Genomic DNA, 17,791 nt, shown 5'->3' with positions numbered 1-17,791 from the left:
CTCCCAGTGAACCAGGAGCAGATGAATGATACCAGTTCCATTTTCCAGCTTGTTCTTTGGCAAATACAGTGGCTGAAACTGGAGAATTCAGTCACTTTGAACTGCATTCCAATTTAAAGGCAAATTTATCCTTTCTATATCATGCATTAATGCAATGCTTTTTTCAAAAACATTTATAGGATTGGCAAGAACTATTAAATCTAGATAATAATTTCAGTGACAATATTTAGGAGCTGATTTGCAGCCACTTTGAGTTGAGAAAGATCGTTGCTAGTTGGGATGTTCACTTTGTTTTGTTAACATAGAATCCGTTTCCATTCATCGTTTACACACTCAAACAGAAAGAGAGAGGGATAGGCAAATATGCTGCATGCAAGTGTTTGCAAACGGAATACACGGAGCACACAGCAGTAACGCTGCAGAACTGGATCACTGAACAGCAGTGTATTTCCCCCTTTTAAAATCAATTTTTCTTTTAACGGATGAAACCGAGTATCGTGCACAGTACAACGCAGCGTATGCACGTCTCGTGTTTGCCTGTCCGTGACAAAGACTTTGACAAATAAGTAATTATGTACATTGAACCAGGCAGCAGGGCTCTAGAACTGGAAGACTTCTCCTCCAGCAAATACTGGGAATGTTCTAGAAAGGTCTTTTAAAAGACCTAGAAGAAAAACTGCACGTGACAATCCATAGCCAGGTCTGCACTGGAACAGGTACGCCAGACACTGATCACACCCTGCATATCAAATGGTTCAATGCATACCCTGCCCAGAAATGCAACTACTGTACTTTTCCCTCACTTTCCTAGGGAGGAAAAAAAAAAAGAAAAAAAAACCTAAACAAAATACTTTTCGGTATAAAGCTAAAAGAGCTGGTAATGTATCATTATTTTAGGGTGCAGCATTTTGCAATATTTCAGTTGCTATCATTATTGCTATCCAAAACAATTTGGATATTTGGATATAGAAGTTTAAAAGCATGTATGTGTATTAATATGTGTATATGTTCTTCCTTTACACACTTGAAAAGGAAGGAAATACTATCCCTTATAAATTGGTTATACTCTCCTCCGTTTATCAGACACACCCCTGTGTAATAGTAAGATTAGATTATATTATCAAAACAGTATCAAGCTAAACAGTAATGGCAAGAAAACCTCTCTCTTTAGCCTTATATATTCTCAAAGGAATGCCATTACCACCCACAAACATGCAAGTGTTTTAAAGCATCTGCGGGCTCTCTAGCATAATAATTAAAAATATGTAAGCAAAGTATGACAAATATTATTATAGCCAAGGAAATAAACTGGCTGTATTAGAACAATCAAATATGCAAGTTTAAAAGCTATTTTGGGGGATAAATTAGTAATTGCTTTAGTAACATTTTTTAAGTTACACAAATACTAAGAAACAGAGTAAAATTTATGTCTTCCTGACAGAGTCTGCAGCAGGCTTTTAGCCAACTCATCTTCCTCTGAACTGATAAATAAATAAATGGGGTCGACCAAATAAGAATTCGCAAAGTTACCGTAATGAATAAACCACTATACGTTTCACATGGCTTCCATTTTGCTTTACCAGTTTATTCTGAAGCCACTGACAACACATGTGTATCTGAGACCCAAAGGAGAGCTCTTGCTTGAACAGGCTGCATTGGGGGGGGGGGGGGGGGGGGCTTATTCTAAAGTTTTCAGTAATTCAAACTTGACTGGTATTGCTTTACAAGGCGAGAGCATTCTGCATTTCCCGGTTTTGAGGAACGAAGTTCTCCCCAACATGCAGATAATAAATAAAATCTAACTAGTGGGCATTCAGCGGGAGGGGTGTAGCTGGTCGCTGGTCTGTCGGGTTCAGAGTGCAAACATACACACGCCTCTCCCAGTTTAAGCATTTCTTTTATTTGAGGTTATTTTCTTTAGACACGTTAATGGGAATTGTTACAGGTGGCTCTTTCGTTTGCAATTTAACAGTGCTTGCAATGACAAATACGTAGTTTAAATGAGTACGTACATTTTGAAATATAAGACTGAATATATTTTAACACAGGCTCAAAATAAAAATTCCTTTCAGAGCGACACCACTGACTAGAAGCCAAGTGCATGTTATGGCAAGTATGCAGCCACAGTATTATAAATGAAACGTGCACCAGCATCACAAGGTGGGTTTTTTTCCTTTTTTCTTAATTAAAAAAAATGAGAGAGAAAAGAAAACTACTTCCACATCAGAGCGACTTTGATCACTGTTGAAACTAAACCTCCTGAATCTATTCATTGCCATGACTGTAACATGTAAGGTAGTTGAAATAAGTAATTTGGAATTTGTTGCCTGTCTTACAAGCTTTTTTTCCCCTCTAGGAGCGGCAAAATGATATCAAACAGTTCAGCATAAGAAGTCCTGGTGCTGGTTGGGACATCGTAATTTACACACCAGTAACAAGCAATTGTGCGATGTGTAAATGAAAAATCGAAAATAATCAAGAACTAACAACCAAAGTGGTTAGTGCTGGAGTTCAGAATGCAGATAAAGCTAACCAGTCCCTCCGCACTACTCCTGGGAAGACTACATTTCAACGGAATTCCAGGTGGTCACGGTACCAGTCATTTGTACATCTGCTTCCCAGAAAGTCTGAAAACGTGCCTACCGCTCCCAAACATTCACCTCACTTTCAGGCAGTGAACGGAATGACATTCACAACCGAGAGACTGAGTAGTTCGGGTTCTTTCTGAAAAGAAAAAGCAGCCAAAAAGCAGGCAGCGGACGAAGGGATGCAACACACGTGGCACAAGTGCATGCTGCTAAAAACCACAGGCTGACAGAGTATCAGAGGCTAAGGGAACGCACGGCAAAGGGCGTCCCCGTGAGCAAATCAGCGCACTCTTTTGCTTTTCAATAACATAAAGCATCATACAGAGAAAATGTATTACTGCCTGAGTTAGCAACTAAAGCAATGACATATATTTCTATATCCTATTATCTTGTGGAGTCAAACAAGGCATTCAGCCTCTAAAAAAGGTCTGAAAGGCAGGAGAAAGAAAAAAAAATATCACTACTTGGCATTGAGGGAGTGTTGTCTTTAGGTAAGACTTAGGTGGAGCCAATCCTGAAATCCTTGTTCATTCTTTCCAATGAGATCCTTAAATACAACAAGGATTACCAAGTTCTCAAAAAGAAACAAATAGTGTCCTGATGACTTTTTTGTTTTATTAATTATTTTTGCAGCTGGAGTGCAAAGCAAGTCATTTCCCAGACTGGAAAGCTTAAGATTGCGAACGCAAATAAACTGGAGATGGTTTTGTTTTTACAAGTTTTTCAGCCACCTGTGCACGAACAGCCAGGACTAGCAAAAAGCCATCAGAGAACTCGCCTTTTTCTCAGACCCTAGCCTGCATCCCATGCGATCCCCTACGCTATGTTCAGAAAACAATTAAGCGTCAAAGATGAAAACTCACCACACAGGGTGATGTTTAGGTGGTGTATAAGCTTAATATATGAAGCATAGCCATTTATTAAATTTGTTAATTTATCTAACGTGTCATGTTCTTGGGAAGACTTTTGATGTTAATTGGTTTATTTGAACCACTGGAAACAGAAGAACAATTTCAGAACAAAACCAGAAGGATACTATGTGCAAAATTTCCACCATCAACCCTTGTGTTGCCAAAGGTTTTAAAGGTAAAAACCAGAACTTACAAAGTGGCTGCAAACCTGCTTTCAACACCTCACATGCCAAACTTGGGTTTCTACTTTTCTTCTTCTTGTATTACTGATGTAATGTCAAAAACTTTTCCAAAAAGTTTAGTTTCAAATCAGTATCAATCCACTATTTAGAAATAAAACAAAACAAAAAAAAAAGAAAGAAAGAAAAGAGACTTATGAAGAAGTCTGAAAACAAGACCGACCTATACCCTGGGTGAGATTGGATGGGTTAAGTGTCTCTGGCACTATTTGTCTTCACTATTGACAGACACTGTCACACAACCCACCACTCGATGCCTGTCTCTGAATGGCGAAGCTAGAATGCAAGTTAAGTGTATTAATAGAGAAAAAAACTAGCATCCCAGCAAATATAATAAAGCAATCCAATTCACCAGTTATTAAAAACACTCAGATTCAAGATAGGTAGGTTAATTTAATTTACATTAAGCCCAACAGTGTAAATTCCCCTTACATTCACATGCTGAACCGAGCAGTGCATTATACTTTGGGTAAATACATCAATCAATCTGGTTTTGTTACAAATGACATACGTTATTAAATTAACACTCAAGTTTAGGTATCTAAGTAGGACTTTTGTTAGTGGCTCACACGCATCAGTTCCATGTATCTTAGATGCTTCCCCACTCGGAGCGATATCCGGCTGCATCCAAGCAAGTCAGAACTCTAGGACCCTCAGCTGCTCTCTCCAAGCTCTACCTGCCACCTCCTCAGCTCCCTCCGCAGCCCGCTACCCTAAAAGAGCGACTACGATGGCGTCAGGATCGATGGATCTGACAGAGAACACTTCCATTGAAGAAACAGGCTCTTGTTCTTTAGATACACAGTTGGTTTTTTCCTAAGACATTAGGAACTCCTCTTGGCCTTCATGAAGTCTTTGATGCTGCTACCACAAGGAGGTGCCCAAATAATAGTACAGGAAGATCGTTCTCTTTCTGCCCTTCACTGGCTTGGTGTTTCATTATTCATTAAGGAACAGGGAATTCTCTTGTCACAAAGTAATTCTCAAGCCTTTCTGATGCAAGAATAGGAGCCGCTTCATGCAAGAATTTGCCATAAAAGACCTCTCAGAATGGTAAAACAGCTGGTCTTTGGTTGAACAGTTCTGGAAAATTGGGTTTACTGACTATATGAGACTCAGGAAGACTGAAAATACACTTAATTTAGCAAAGAAAGTAGTAGATCGATGTACTCGATGTACATCGATATAATCCTTTATAGGTAATTATATGGAAGCTCTGCTCCACGCAGAGGAGCCGGTATGCACTCAATGCACATACAATCCCATACAACTACAATGTTTTAACCGAATGTGCAGAGAACACGTCGTCTAAAAAGTTTCCATAGAATGGAACCAGTAAGAGAAACGTTTTGCTTTCGCATTTCCCAGCGAAGACTTCTCACCAGCCGGCAGCCTCAGAGCGACGAAGGAACCTCTCCGCCGCCTCCGAGCCGTATCTAATCACGGCCCGGCCTCTCCCAGATGAACGCCGTGAGCTCCACCGTCGCTCCTTTGGGCACACACTATTGCCAAGTTGAAGTTAAAGTAAGTTGAAATATTACTTCAACTTGTTCACACAGATGTTCGTGCTAACAAGCCAGAGCGGCCAGGGTACTGTATTAATAACATACAGCACCATGAAGATGCATTTTGAAACAGCATTAGGATCTGGTTTAAATTAATTCTGAAAGAAAGAAGTATTTGACACATGGCTGAAGCAAGCACACTGCAGGCAGAAATCCCTGGAAGACGTCCTCCTAGGAAATTACGGGAAGGCATTTCCAACTGGGAGGGCGGTGGGAAGGGGAAGGGAAAAGCCTACAAAGAAATGGAAGTTTTTATAGTCATTGGAGACCAACTACAAAGAAGAATCTTTTTTTTCCTGATAATTTGTTTACAACATATAATTATAAGCCCAGGATAACAGAATTAGTAGCAGCACTGATATCCCCTTTGAAATCTCTGGTAATTATTTCTGTATCAACAGGAAAAACTGACTAATGACACCAGGAAGGGTGATAAATTGACAAAATATTTTCATTAAAAATAAAAATCAAGAAGCCTGAATCTAGCTACTCAGAGAAACAAAAAAGCCAACTCCCTCATCTCCATTTTCAGGCTTTATTACAATCTTTAGCTTGAGAATCATGAAAAAGCCTTATCTTGGCAGTGGAAAACATGACCCATATCCCTTAGCACCCAGTCTCTACCCCACAGATGATGCAAGTATTTTCATCCATTTCTCTACAGTAGCAATTGAGAGGCAAAGCCTTATTTTCATAATTAAAATGACCAGAAGTGCTTATGGCAAGTATTTCAATAACAACTCTGATCAAAAAAGCCAATTACACTTGTTTGGGACAAGTAGCTTGTCCCTTTAATTAAAAAGAAGAACAAAATTGACATGACCACAAAAAGGTAAAGCTTCATCCTTTACCAAGTATTTTCCCAGGATATTTTCCCAGGATACATAGATGTTTGGGAGCCAGAAAAATTTAATACATCACAGATTAATTGTATCCAAATATGAAGAATGCAAAAAGAGATCAGTAAATACATTTCCGTGGCATAAAATCTGTTCCCCTTTTGTTACAGCAAGAACATAACTCTTTGTGGAGAATTCAGTTTGAGGTAAGAACTGTAAATGGTCAGAACGGACACGAGGCAGGAAATACTGTCCTGGGGAGCAATACAAAAATATGGAAATATATATATTTGCCTCTGTGGAAAATGGAGAGCCGCTTAAGAGATCATCAACAAGCTGAAGCAGCTCATTCCAAGATCTGCTCCAGAAAGAAGGAACGGATGATAAGCAAAGAAGCAAGCTTCTGTAAGTTTTCTTCACTGGGGTTCAGAAGGTTTGAGCATTCCTGTTACTGAAGATAAAAGATGAAAATGCAACACGTGTTTAAAGCACATGGTCAAAAAGACTCCTGAATCATCCCCGAAAGACAAGAATAAGGTGTTGACCTACCAACTAGAAAGACACCTTTGAGAAAGGACTTAAATTAGCAGTGTGAATTTTAAGCATTTGAAGCACTTGTTCAATGTGTCTTGATCAACACGAAAAAAATTGTTGAACCTTTAAGAACCAACTGAAAAGAATCAAGCATTCCTCCATGCAACTGGAGCTTAAAAATATTGTGTAGAAGGCATTATTAAAGCTTCAGGCACATTTATTTCATATAAGAAATCTCCAGGCACAGCTTACAATGACATTTCTCAGCATGACACCCTCATGCATTTCAAGAGTCTAGAAGATGATTCATATTTTATGTGTTTATGGTACCGCACCAGGCAAAATCCTCCTTTTCCTGTCCCCTGAACAAAGACGCTTGTAATTCAAATAGCAAGCACAGAGAACAGTTTCTAGCAGTAAAACCAGATCCTTTTCCTCCCTTCTGCTTTCCAGAATAACAGAAGCTTGAGGTAGCAGCTTAGGTTGTCAACATTGCAGCTCAAAATCCTAGAGTTCTATTAAATTATACTTGCCTGTTTGATATTCAGAGTGGGTAATACCTCTTGTCTGGATTAATGAATACGAGATACACATTTATTAACAAATTAATGAAAATCCAATCAGCAACATTCCATTTTAATACTCTTAAAACTGTTCTGTAAATCACAAAACAAATTTCCAAATGGAAGAACTAGAAGTCTGCCCCTGGAAGGTCATCACTGCTAAAAACAGCCCATCCTGCTCCTCCAAAAAAACCAGGGAAGTTAACTGCAGCAATATGTATTTCTCACCTATAATGTGGTTTATATGGAACAAAACCCCACAGCAAAGTGACTGTCAGAAAAGCCTCAAGTAAATTGAATTTCAGCCACATACTACCTTACCCTGTGTTTTGGGAAGCGGAAAACAAACTGTGTTAACTATTACAGGAGGAGTAAAAAGCTCTCACCGCTTCGGATCATTCCCTGTAATGTAATCCTCTCATTATGGAGAGTAATCATATCTGCAATTGGCTTCTACATAGTGTCGCTAGCAGCATTTCAAATTGACCCTTCCTTTTAAAAACAAGAGTAAATGAAATTACCTACAACACTATGGAGACTGAACTATCATTTCCCAAAAAAGTGAGGGTTTAGAGCAAGTAAGAGGTGACATAAAAATTGAGAGAGACTTAACAAAACAAGGGAAAGATTTCACATACAGGAACACTAGGTTGCCAAAGTCGCCTTTCCTCCTCACCCTGTCATCTGCGCTGTGTCAGCTCCTCGAAAATGTGCCTATGGTCTGCTACTAAGGACTTGGTATATGCAAATGAATAGTCAACCTTGCTCTTTCAAAATGTGAAATATAAGTTTATGTTTCCCTGTACAAGCATACAGACATGCACAAAGCCCAGGCTGATTTTCCTCTTATTTTCCTGTTAAGAAATCAGAGCCCAGCCCAGCCAGACTTCTCATTACTACAAGAAGCAGGGTGACAGGGCTTAAAAACGTGGTAGCAACTTTTCAAAGACACTGCAGCAATCCTAAAACAATTGAAGAAAACAGTAAAACACAATACACCCTTTTATCTAGAAACACGGTACAGCTACAGCAAGAATGCAGCCCAAACACTTGTGTCCCATTCTCTTGAGAAAGTGGAGACGTGGGTGCAGAAGAAACACACAGCTAATCTCTATGAAAAGCAAAAGCGCTCCTGGGATTCTGGAAGTCGACCGAGAACACCGGAGAACGCTCCTGCCCCAAGGTAGCTGCGTGCTGCAGGTACCAGCATCAGTTCAGAAGTGCTGAGTCCAAGATGCCTTAGAGGAGGAATCCTCATCAGCCACCACACAGCAGGAATTTGTGGGAGTGGGGACTATAAAACAATCCACTGAGATCCACCGCAAAGAGTAAATTCACCTCTCCTTGTCCCCCACCTACAAACTTCTGTAGACTTTGATGTTCTTTCCTCTGTTCCTAAGAGTTTGTCCCCAGCTTTAAAGAGAAAAGAAGTCAGGCCTCAGACCTACCAGAAATACCCAACCATCTGTCCACCCTTGGGGTATAATATATATTTTATACATTTTTTAATATATATTTTTTTTTTATATATATATATATATCTCCCAACATCAGAGGGAGGAGCAGGGACTGTTCTTTTCAGCTCTCTGCTCTGTCTCTACAGTTTTGGAACGCAGCCTACAGACCCGTTTTGCCTGTAAACATCCAAGATGCACGTATTGTCTTTCAAGGATGCAGCGGAGGACAGGAGAAAAACATAAAAAAACCAAAACCCCCACTAACCTCTTGCACTAAAACTACCTGATATTATTCACTGGCCACGATGCTGAGGCTGAGCCTTCCTGACGCCCGGGGAGTTCGGCACCTGCTGCCCTCTAACAGCACCAGCCGCACACACGGCTTTGGGCTGGGCTCACCTCTGCGTGCCTGGGCACACAGCACAGCTCTGTTCAATTATCCCGGTCATCACAACTCCCTCTGTTTATAAAAGAGCAAGATTCAATTGTTCTTGCGCTCAGTGTCGTGGAAAGTGACATAAGCAATGAAAACAAAACGCGTCTTTGCTCTGCTTGGGTTTTTTTGTGTGGTCGGTTAGGTTTTTTTTTAAAGAAAGTTTTTAACAACTTGGAGAACTGCAGTTGCTTGTGCTTAATACTTCTGATCCCGATTTTAACAGCACCCAGAAACTTAACTGTCTCGTCACAACACTGATGGAAGGCCTCCAAAGCCACAGTTCAGTAAACAGTTTAAACCAGCACAAACTGACAGCCATTGAGAGAAGCTAGCTCCACCTTTTCCGACTGCTCCTTCCTCCCCGCGTTCCTCCTTTCTTTGTACCACCAAAAGCACTCGTGCAGACCCGCAGTGAACCCACCCAGGACAACTCTAACCTGGAGCGGGTCCCTGATCCGACGCACTCCGCAGCACGCACATGGAAAGCTCTTCTGCGGCGGTGGTATCAGCTTAAAGTCTTTGCGAAACTGCGCTACCTCTGACACTGAAAAGTGTTCCTAACCGAACAAGTACGTCTCCTTTCAGTGTTAACAAAAAAAATCTCGACACTATTTTTTGAAGTTTTTCATTCAAGAAAATTGTGCTGCAGTTTAACCCAAACACAGCTAACATTCTTAGTTTTTTCAAAAGGAACTGGACTGGCTGTTAGCAGACACTGAATACCTGGAGGTAACAGACATTTAGTTCCATTCAAGTTTTTAAGTCTTTTCTGTTAGATACAGAATTCATTAGCAGTTCATGTCTATCTGTGGATTTAGAGTGTAACAGGGTTTGTGGGATTTTCTTGTTCGCTTAAGACACACGTTTCTGCAGGATTTGGTTGCTGCTATGTCTTTGAACCAAACCGATCATTAAATATCTTGATTTTAGAAATAGACACCCAAATTATTTTTGAGTAAGTGTTATAAAAATATCAAATCCTTTCAATGTAAAAAATAAAAACATCAAATTCTTTCAATGACTGAAGTTCCACTGTGCACAGTTAAATCCACAGGTTCTCTCAGAAGAGGTCTGGCAAAACACGAATGGTGAGCAGTGCTGTAAAGTTTCTCTGACAAGTCTATAATCACTTCGGTTTCTGATCAGGATTCCTGTACCATGCAAATCTGGGAAACATTCTCACACAAACATTTAATGCATATGAACTCAGAGAGAAAAAAGAATAACGCAGCTATCTGAATCCTCACCTTAAATATACACCTTTTTCTCAAGCAACAATTTAAGGCCAATTAGGAAAGTGGAACATGACCTTGTAAGAAATATGGGGATCAAATTATGCAAAAAAACCTTATCCAATGAAGAAAGATGCATCAATCATGAGCGTGATCATTTTCCCTTTTTTCCTCATTGCACAGATGTTCACTAATATATATTAGTGACTGACAAGTTACTGACAAGAATTCCAGATGCAAGCCAGCGCTAAGGCTAACCTCACAAATCAGAACTTTGCCCTCAAATCCTCACATTTTTACGTTTAATGAAGATCAATGACAGAATCTTTAGACTAAAGTCTAAAACATGACTGGGAGTAAGATAAAGATGAAGATAAAAAGGTCATGCCTCATTTTTATATGCCGTCAATTAGAAAAATAACTAATTTAAACTTATCAGTTTATAAAAGTGCCATCCTGACATATATGGTATTCTCACGTATCTGAGAATTTTGTAGTACATTACGATAGAGAGCTATGTGTGAACGGAGTTTAAATACTACGCTTTCTCAGGCCTCTTAAAGGAAAAGATGACCTTTCTTTGTCCTTACAGTTTGGTAAAAGCTTCATGGCCCAAAAGGTAATCTCCCATTCCCTTCTTTATCCTAGCGAGAATTTGCTGTTGTACAGTGGGTCAGCATTATGCCCTAGTTCCAAATAGGTATTCATCACCTCGGAAGGCAGAGTGCATTCTAGGAGTTAACAGGCCTGCGCTGTGTAACAACAGAATAGCAAAACGGGTAACTTGCTACTTATGAAGACACATGTATGAAATACAGCAACCATTAACATAGAATACCTGATAATTTCGATCACCCAGTTTAGTTTAATTTGCATTACCTAAATTCTCCTAGAATGAACTCTGTTACTTCTCCACAAGCTCTTTTTTTACAATCAAAACTTTGCCAGCACTGTTCATGTTGGCCAGAACGTGACAAACCTTAACAAAGCAACGGAATAAATGAGAATGCTTACCAGCAGCAACTACAGCTGGAGGCGGTGAACCTGCCTCGCCACCACTTGTTTGGCTCATGGATGCTACAGATGTTTCTCTGGAAGGTGGTAACTGCAGCTCCTTTGGGAGAAGGTCATAGACAGATTCTGTGGAACAGAGGGAAGACAAAAAGGATTTAATCAAAAATCTATTCCTGTTCTGCAAGAGAAAAGAAATAATGTTTTTGCCTAGAAGATATGAACTATAATCCAACCCTTTCAGAACCGTTTGAAAAAGTTACATTAAGCTCTTGGAGATCTTAACATCATGGAATAAAGTTATTTCAGAAAACAAACCACCCACAGAAACGTTAAGATACACGTTCTGAAGATGGAAACAAAAGGACACAAATTTGTTCAAAGAAAGAAGTAATTCGTGAACTTCCGCAGAAACCGTACTCATTTAGAATGAAGGGGCTGACAGCACCTACAACAAATCACGCGAGAACCAAAGACAAACCCGTTCTCAGAATTCAAACTGTGCAACTGACTTCCAAAGAAAGAGAGACTTAATTTCGTACTGTCACCTACGGAATATCCTATAGCGTCTTCCCAAAAGCGTCAATTCTTATTATGTAAGATCCCCTACTTCCATTTATCTGCAACTTTTTGGGGTTTTTTTGGCCTCAAACTCTCCTGTAAACTCATGCAGATGCTCCAAAGCAAGCAGTCTTCACTAACAACACGGCTGGTGCCAGCCCATTTTACACAGAAAGCTCTTTGATACAACTGTGGCAGACCTGTGCAGTAGTACAACTTCTAAAAAATTTTTTCACGACTTCTCTACTGTGAAATAGCTACGGCCACCACACAGCTCACCTGGCAGAGCTTCAGCAGCCGAGATGCAAGAAGTGAAGTCAATGGCCTCACGTTCCACCTGCGTCTCCATGCTTGCGGATGGCTCAACGCAAGTCACTGCCTACAGTCAGACGGCTACTTCGGAGTTGGATGAGCCAGAGCTCTCGCTGCACCCAATGACTGAGAACGTATGGCTGAGTTATTCCGAGAGAGTAACAACTCCACTCAGGCATGAGCACGCAGCTGTAAACGCACCTCTTCCGGGGGATGCACCAAAGACGCAGCATTTCAAACACCCCATCTGGAGACATAACTAACCTAGATGAACAGCTGTAAACTGAATCAACAACTCTACACCACAAAACTTTATGAAATTCCTTTATATTTATTGTTTAGGTGCCTGAGAGATATGGAAACCTCCACGTGCATTTTTAAAGTTTTCTATCCTATGAAGCAGCAGTTATACTCAACTGATCCTAAGAAAAATATCCTTGTGCAGCATTTCTGTAAAAATAATTTAACTGAAAACCCACAGAGTTGTTAACTAAAAAGCTTTATCCACAATTAGGCCCTGCAATAAATGAAGCATACTCAAGACAAATGCACAGGTACGTACACTCCCAGCGACATGTAATTGTATTAAAAATATAACACATACCAACTGCTGGTTATGCCACGAACCAGAACAGTTACCATACCGGGTAAGAGTGAAAATACTCCCACCATGAAATGGCATTAAAAGAGCCCAAGAAAACTTCAGTGCTGTTTACAGGGTACTTTACGCGCAAAGTCACAAGCAACTACAACAGCGGCTGCAACCTGGCGGTGAGGTGCAACCGGAGTTAGCCCCGTGCCCATCAAACCTCTTCCCATCTGCTGCAAGATTTCTTTTTTAATTATTTACTTTTTGGGTTTTTAGTTACACCCACTTTTTGGAGAAATAACTTTTCAGTGCCATGACAAATAAACAGAACAGAACTTTTTTTATTATTATTATTTAAACTGATAATCAAAACATTGGCAACCAGAGATTACAATCCAAATCCCAAGCAGAGACCTCTGCAGAGGTTTTCTGTAAGAGGTGAAAACAATGGTGAAAGTAAAATATTTTGAGACAGCTCAATTTAACCAACCATAAATTCATAGTTTTATTCTTTGGAGCAATCTGGGGGAAAAAAAAATTTACTTGTGCTTACTGAAGGTCTTAAAAGGTACGAAAGGCAAAAGGAACAGACAGACGTTTGTTCATATTTTTGCTCCTGTTTTACTACGAGGAACAGCTGCATTAGCATTTCCCTCAAAGAGGAGTTCCCTTTTTAAAATTAACTTTTTTCCTCAGCTATTAAGGCCCTTTCTCACCCTTCTGAACTAATGATTTTCAACACCATAAAACTGGTTTTCAAAGTAAAATAAATTAGACCAGTTTAAAATTGGTTATGTAAAGATATGGTTACAATGATGCTTCTCATTTTATACTTCATTTACTTTTCCCAAAAAAAAGGTTAGTTCTTTTTTAGTGATAACATATTACATTTGATTAAGCAGGAACATTGTGTACTTCTTGTGTGTGCGAGCACTTACGTAGTTTAACCATACTCCAAATTCTAGCCTTTATTAAAAAAAGGTGAATCATGCCTTTATTTTTCATCTACCAATTTTCACTTAAGTTACATGTGCATACAGACTTGAATCCAATTCAAAAATTAAAAACCAAACTAAATTGCATTTAAAATTGTTACTAGCCAAAGACTATCTCCTTATGCCTGCTGTGCCAATGGGGGGGGGGGGACGGGACGGGGGTTATAAAGGCACAGTTCTATTTTATGATGGGAAGGGAATGCAGAAAGTACAAGGAAAAAAATCCATTGACTAAATCAAAAAGAAGTTATACTGATATTTGAACAAGAATGTCTGAGGAAAGTGAAGGAAGTAAAATTTTTTTTATATTGTATTGAACATACTTCTGCCAGTGAACCACAAGTGCTAAATTCATCGGAAAGAGAAGCAAGAGGGGTTCACTCTTAGAACAGCAGGGACAACCACAGCACTAGAAGACCAACTGTTACCTACTCTGCCTTGGGTACAAAAATTTAAAAAAAAAAAAAAAAAAAATATCTACCAGTCAAGTTCTGGCTGGACCATCCATCCACTGAAGAAGAGTGGAGCAGTTGAGCATCATCTGGCTTGCAAAAAGGAGCACGTTTGATCTCATATGCTTTGGGACTTATGCAGTTGTATTCACAGCTTTAACGCCAGGGAGGACAGTGTAAAATCCAGAACTGGGAAGCCAACAGGCCCGGTTACTTCTTCAAATAGCCACTGTCAGGCAGTTTCTGCACTGGCACTATGAGGACAACGCAACGTATCAATGGGTGTCATCGTAAATTCAAATCTGCTTTAATACATGGAAGCATTAGAGCGAGAACCCTATTAACGCACTTACACTGACCGCTATTGGGGCTTTTCAGCCTCAGTTCTCCTCTTTCTTTCATAAGCCGTGCAGTCAGTCCTCACGTACAAAGCCCAGGGAAGTTATATGAAAGAACAAAACACGCGTGTTCGCACCTTTTTAAAAACAAGCCAGTCTAACTCATGTTCCCAAGCCACCTCTTGCTCTACAAGCACAGAAACGCAGCCAGCGCTGCATATTTTGTAGACATTTGTTATTTGTCATGCTGCGTTCTGAGAAAGCTTCTGTGAACCACAAAATCCCAAGCAGTTTTCAAAGAAAATGTTTGCTTATTTCCACCTTGAATGGCTCCTATAAGCTTGGCCGCTGGCAGAGCTATCAATATGTCAAGAAATTCTCCAAGTAAAACGTGGCATTTGGAAACCACAGGATGTGTGTGGGGCTATTTTCTGCTGAACTACAAGTTTTCTTCAAGATGAGTATCTTCATTCAAGAGACTGAAGAACGAAAGGTTCAGATTTTGTCCCATCGATGAAAAGCACAAATACCAGCTGAAGAAAAATACGGTTATGACGTGAGAGGGTGCTTCCCTACTTGACACCCCTGTGCCTCTGAGCATTATTGCCCCTGCAAGGCAGCAGTTGGTACCACAGCTCCAGACAGCAACCCCTTGTAAATGAGCACCAGCCTTTATTCTGGCTGGCACTGGTACTACTACCTACAGGAGGCGAGTAAAATCCAAGCTCACTTCTGTCAAAAAAACAGCCATAGGCAGATCTTCGGTGCTGGAGCAGCCGCCGCGCTGGAATTAGCACCCAAAGCATCTGTCACAACCTCTCGTATGGAAAATTATGCCCGTTCAGCTTTGTTGACAAAAAGTGCTCTTAGCTCCAAGTGCACTCTGCAACAAATTCTTCCTACTAAGTCGTCCAAGAAACCCACACGCTTCATGGTGCCAGAGCTGGGGAGGCTGCTGCCTCCGGAGTAGTAGCAATATTTAAAGCTGCTGCAGTCACTTGACGGGCAGCCCTGCTTATGCTGAATATTCTTTTACACCTAAGACACTGGAAGCAACTCGCCAAGTATTTCTGTTCTGCAAAATGTTTGGTGACGGGCCCCAAAATGAGGGACATGGCACATGTGTGTGTGCCTGTAAGTAGAGAAACCTTTACATTTTTACGTGTATGTTGTATATCTATACACATACATTTTCATTCCTTTCTGTTGTCTCTCACTAAACCCTCTTTGAGGAGAAAGTTGCTCATCACCATAATTCTGTCATGACTCAGAAGATATTTGGTGTTAATTACAAAGCCTCATTTCCAAAAGCTAAGTTATTAGGCAAGAGTGAGCTTTCTCTTCGGGTTGGTTGTTGGGGGGATGTTCAAGAAACTTACTGTTAACTCTCAAATGTGACAAAGGTTCTGTCAATTTTGCTGCTTTAAAGGGATGCTCAGGACCAAAACTCTCACAGCACATTTTTTTCTCAGGGAACACATATTTCAGCAGCAATCCACAACAAGCACAATTATAATCTTTGTGAGTAATTCTAACAATGTGATAAAGAGAGGGAGGGAAGAAAACACTAGCATTAGAATTGAAGCACATACCCAAAGATCACAACACCGTTAAGAGCAAATCTTCAATTTCACGCTTCATTGATAAAAGACCGAACTACTTGAAACATGGTCTAAAACATGACACCCAGCTTTTATCCCAATACACTTGGATACCACACCTAACATTGAAGATGAACCCTGCACTTGGAAAAGAAGCTGGCATTAGCCTGGGCAGCTGTAAATATGAGAGGACGGAGCAAGCTATTAGGAGGGAAGGGAACACCGCTATTGGAACATCACTGTGGGGTGCAGCCAGGAGAACACAGATGTGGTGGAAGAGGAGCACAAACAGCACCATGAAGGTTCAAACCAGACTGCACAGCCCTGGCCACCATCAATGCCTCCTCTGCCTCCCCAGTTCCTCCAGGCCTATCTCCCCTCTGCTCTCATGGCTCCCCATAACATCCCTCCCCTCCCAACAGTGCCAGAAATACTGCGTAGGGAAGTCACAAATAGCAGTGAGAGAAAACACGGGAGGTCTACTGGGTAACACATGAGGAGGAAAAGAGATCAAAACCATGGGATGAACACAGCACAGGAAAGACATGGAGCTGTTGGAGCAGGTCCAGAGGAGGCCACAGAAGCGACCAGAGGGTGGAACACCTCTCCTATGAGCACCGGCTCAGAGAGTTCGGTTGTGCAGCCTGGAGAAGAGAAGGCTGTGGGGAGACTTTATTGCAGCCTTCCAGTACTTAAAGGGGGCTTAAAAGAAAGATGGGGACAAAGTTTTTAGTAGGCCCTGTAGCAACAGGACAAGGGGTAATGGTTTTAAACTAGAAGAGGGGAGATTCAGACTGGATATAAGGAAGAAATTTTTTACAATGAGGGTGGTGAAACACTGGAACAGCTTGCCCAGAGAGCTGGTAGATGTCCCATCGCTGGAAACATTCCAGGTCAGGTTGGATGGGTGCCTGAGCAACCTGGTCTAGTTGAAGATGGCCCTGCCCATGGCAGGGGGATTGGACTAGATGACCTTTAAAGGTCCCTTCCAACCCAAACCAATCTGTGATTCTATGAACACACGGAAAAAATTTAAGGTCAAATCCAAACTTTAAGGGGAAAAAAACCCAACCTCTTGGCTTTTTTTCAGAACAGATGTAGCTTCATAGTCTAAAACACATCTTCAGCAAACTGGATTTCTAGGAACCATCATTTCAACGCTTCCCTGAGGAATCCAAAATTGCTTGGGTACCTTTAAGAAAGCCTGCTGCAATAAACCTGCTCTGCACAAATCAGACTTCAAATGAAACTTTGTGTTTTCACCTAAACACAGGCCAATGTTTATATATGCTGCACTATAAATAGCATTAAAGCAAAATCTGACAAAGTCCAGAAGGGTTAGAGTTGTCACAGGGAAACTAATTCTTCCCCACAGGATATAGTTTCCCTCCACGCCTGGTATCATTTAAATAGCTCCAGCTCCCTCTCCTACTGATCAGCTCGCCTCCATCACCGTGTTTTACACACACGCGCGCACAGTGAGTACATGAAACTTTCTGCTATAATTTTACATTTATTTATGTGGAAAACACCCACAAAAAGGAAAAGGTTGTTATATAAATGCAGTA

The 17,791-nt window shown here is 40.6% G+C and overlaps 1 protein-coding gene across 1 annotated transcript in view; it reads right to left on the bottom strand.

The window, feature by feature from the left end:
- The window catches only part of NFAT5 (nuclear factor of activated T cells 5), a 67,564-nt gene that overhangs the window by 29,425 nt on the left and 20,348 nt on the right, over positions 1 to 17,791 (bottom strand). The window contains exon 2 of the mRNA XM_075715126.1: positions 11,379 to 11,504. Within this exon, the coding sequence (XP_075571241.1) occupies positions 11,379 to 11,504 (126 nt within the window). The remainder of the gene's footprint in view (positions 1 to 11,378; positions 11,505 to 17,791) is intronic.

Source organism: Pelecanus crispus, chromosome 8 (assembly GCF_030463565.1).
Source record: "Pelecanus crispus isolate bPelCri1 chromosome 8, bPelCri1.pri, whole genome shotgun sequence".
Lineage (NCBI taxonomy): Eukaryota > Metazoa > Chordata > Aves > Pelecaniformes > Pelecanidae > Pelecanus > Pelecanus crispus.
The sequence above is the reverse complement of the archived record's forward strand: the minus strand, read 5'-3'. Positions and strand labels throughout refer to the sequence as shown.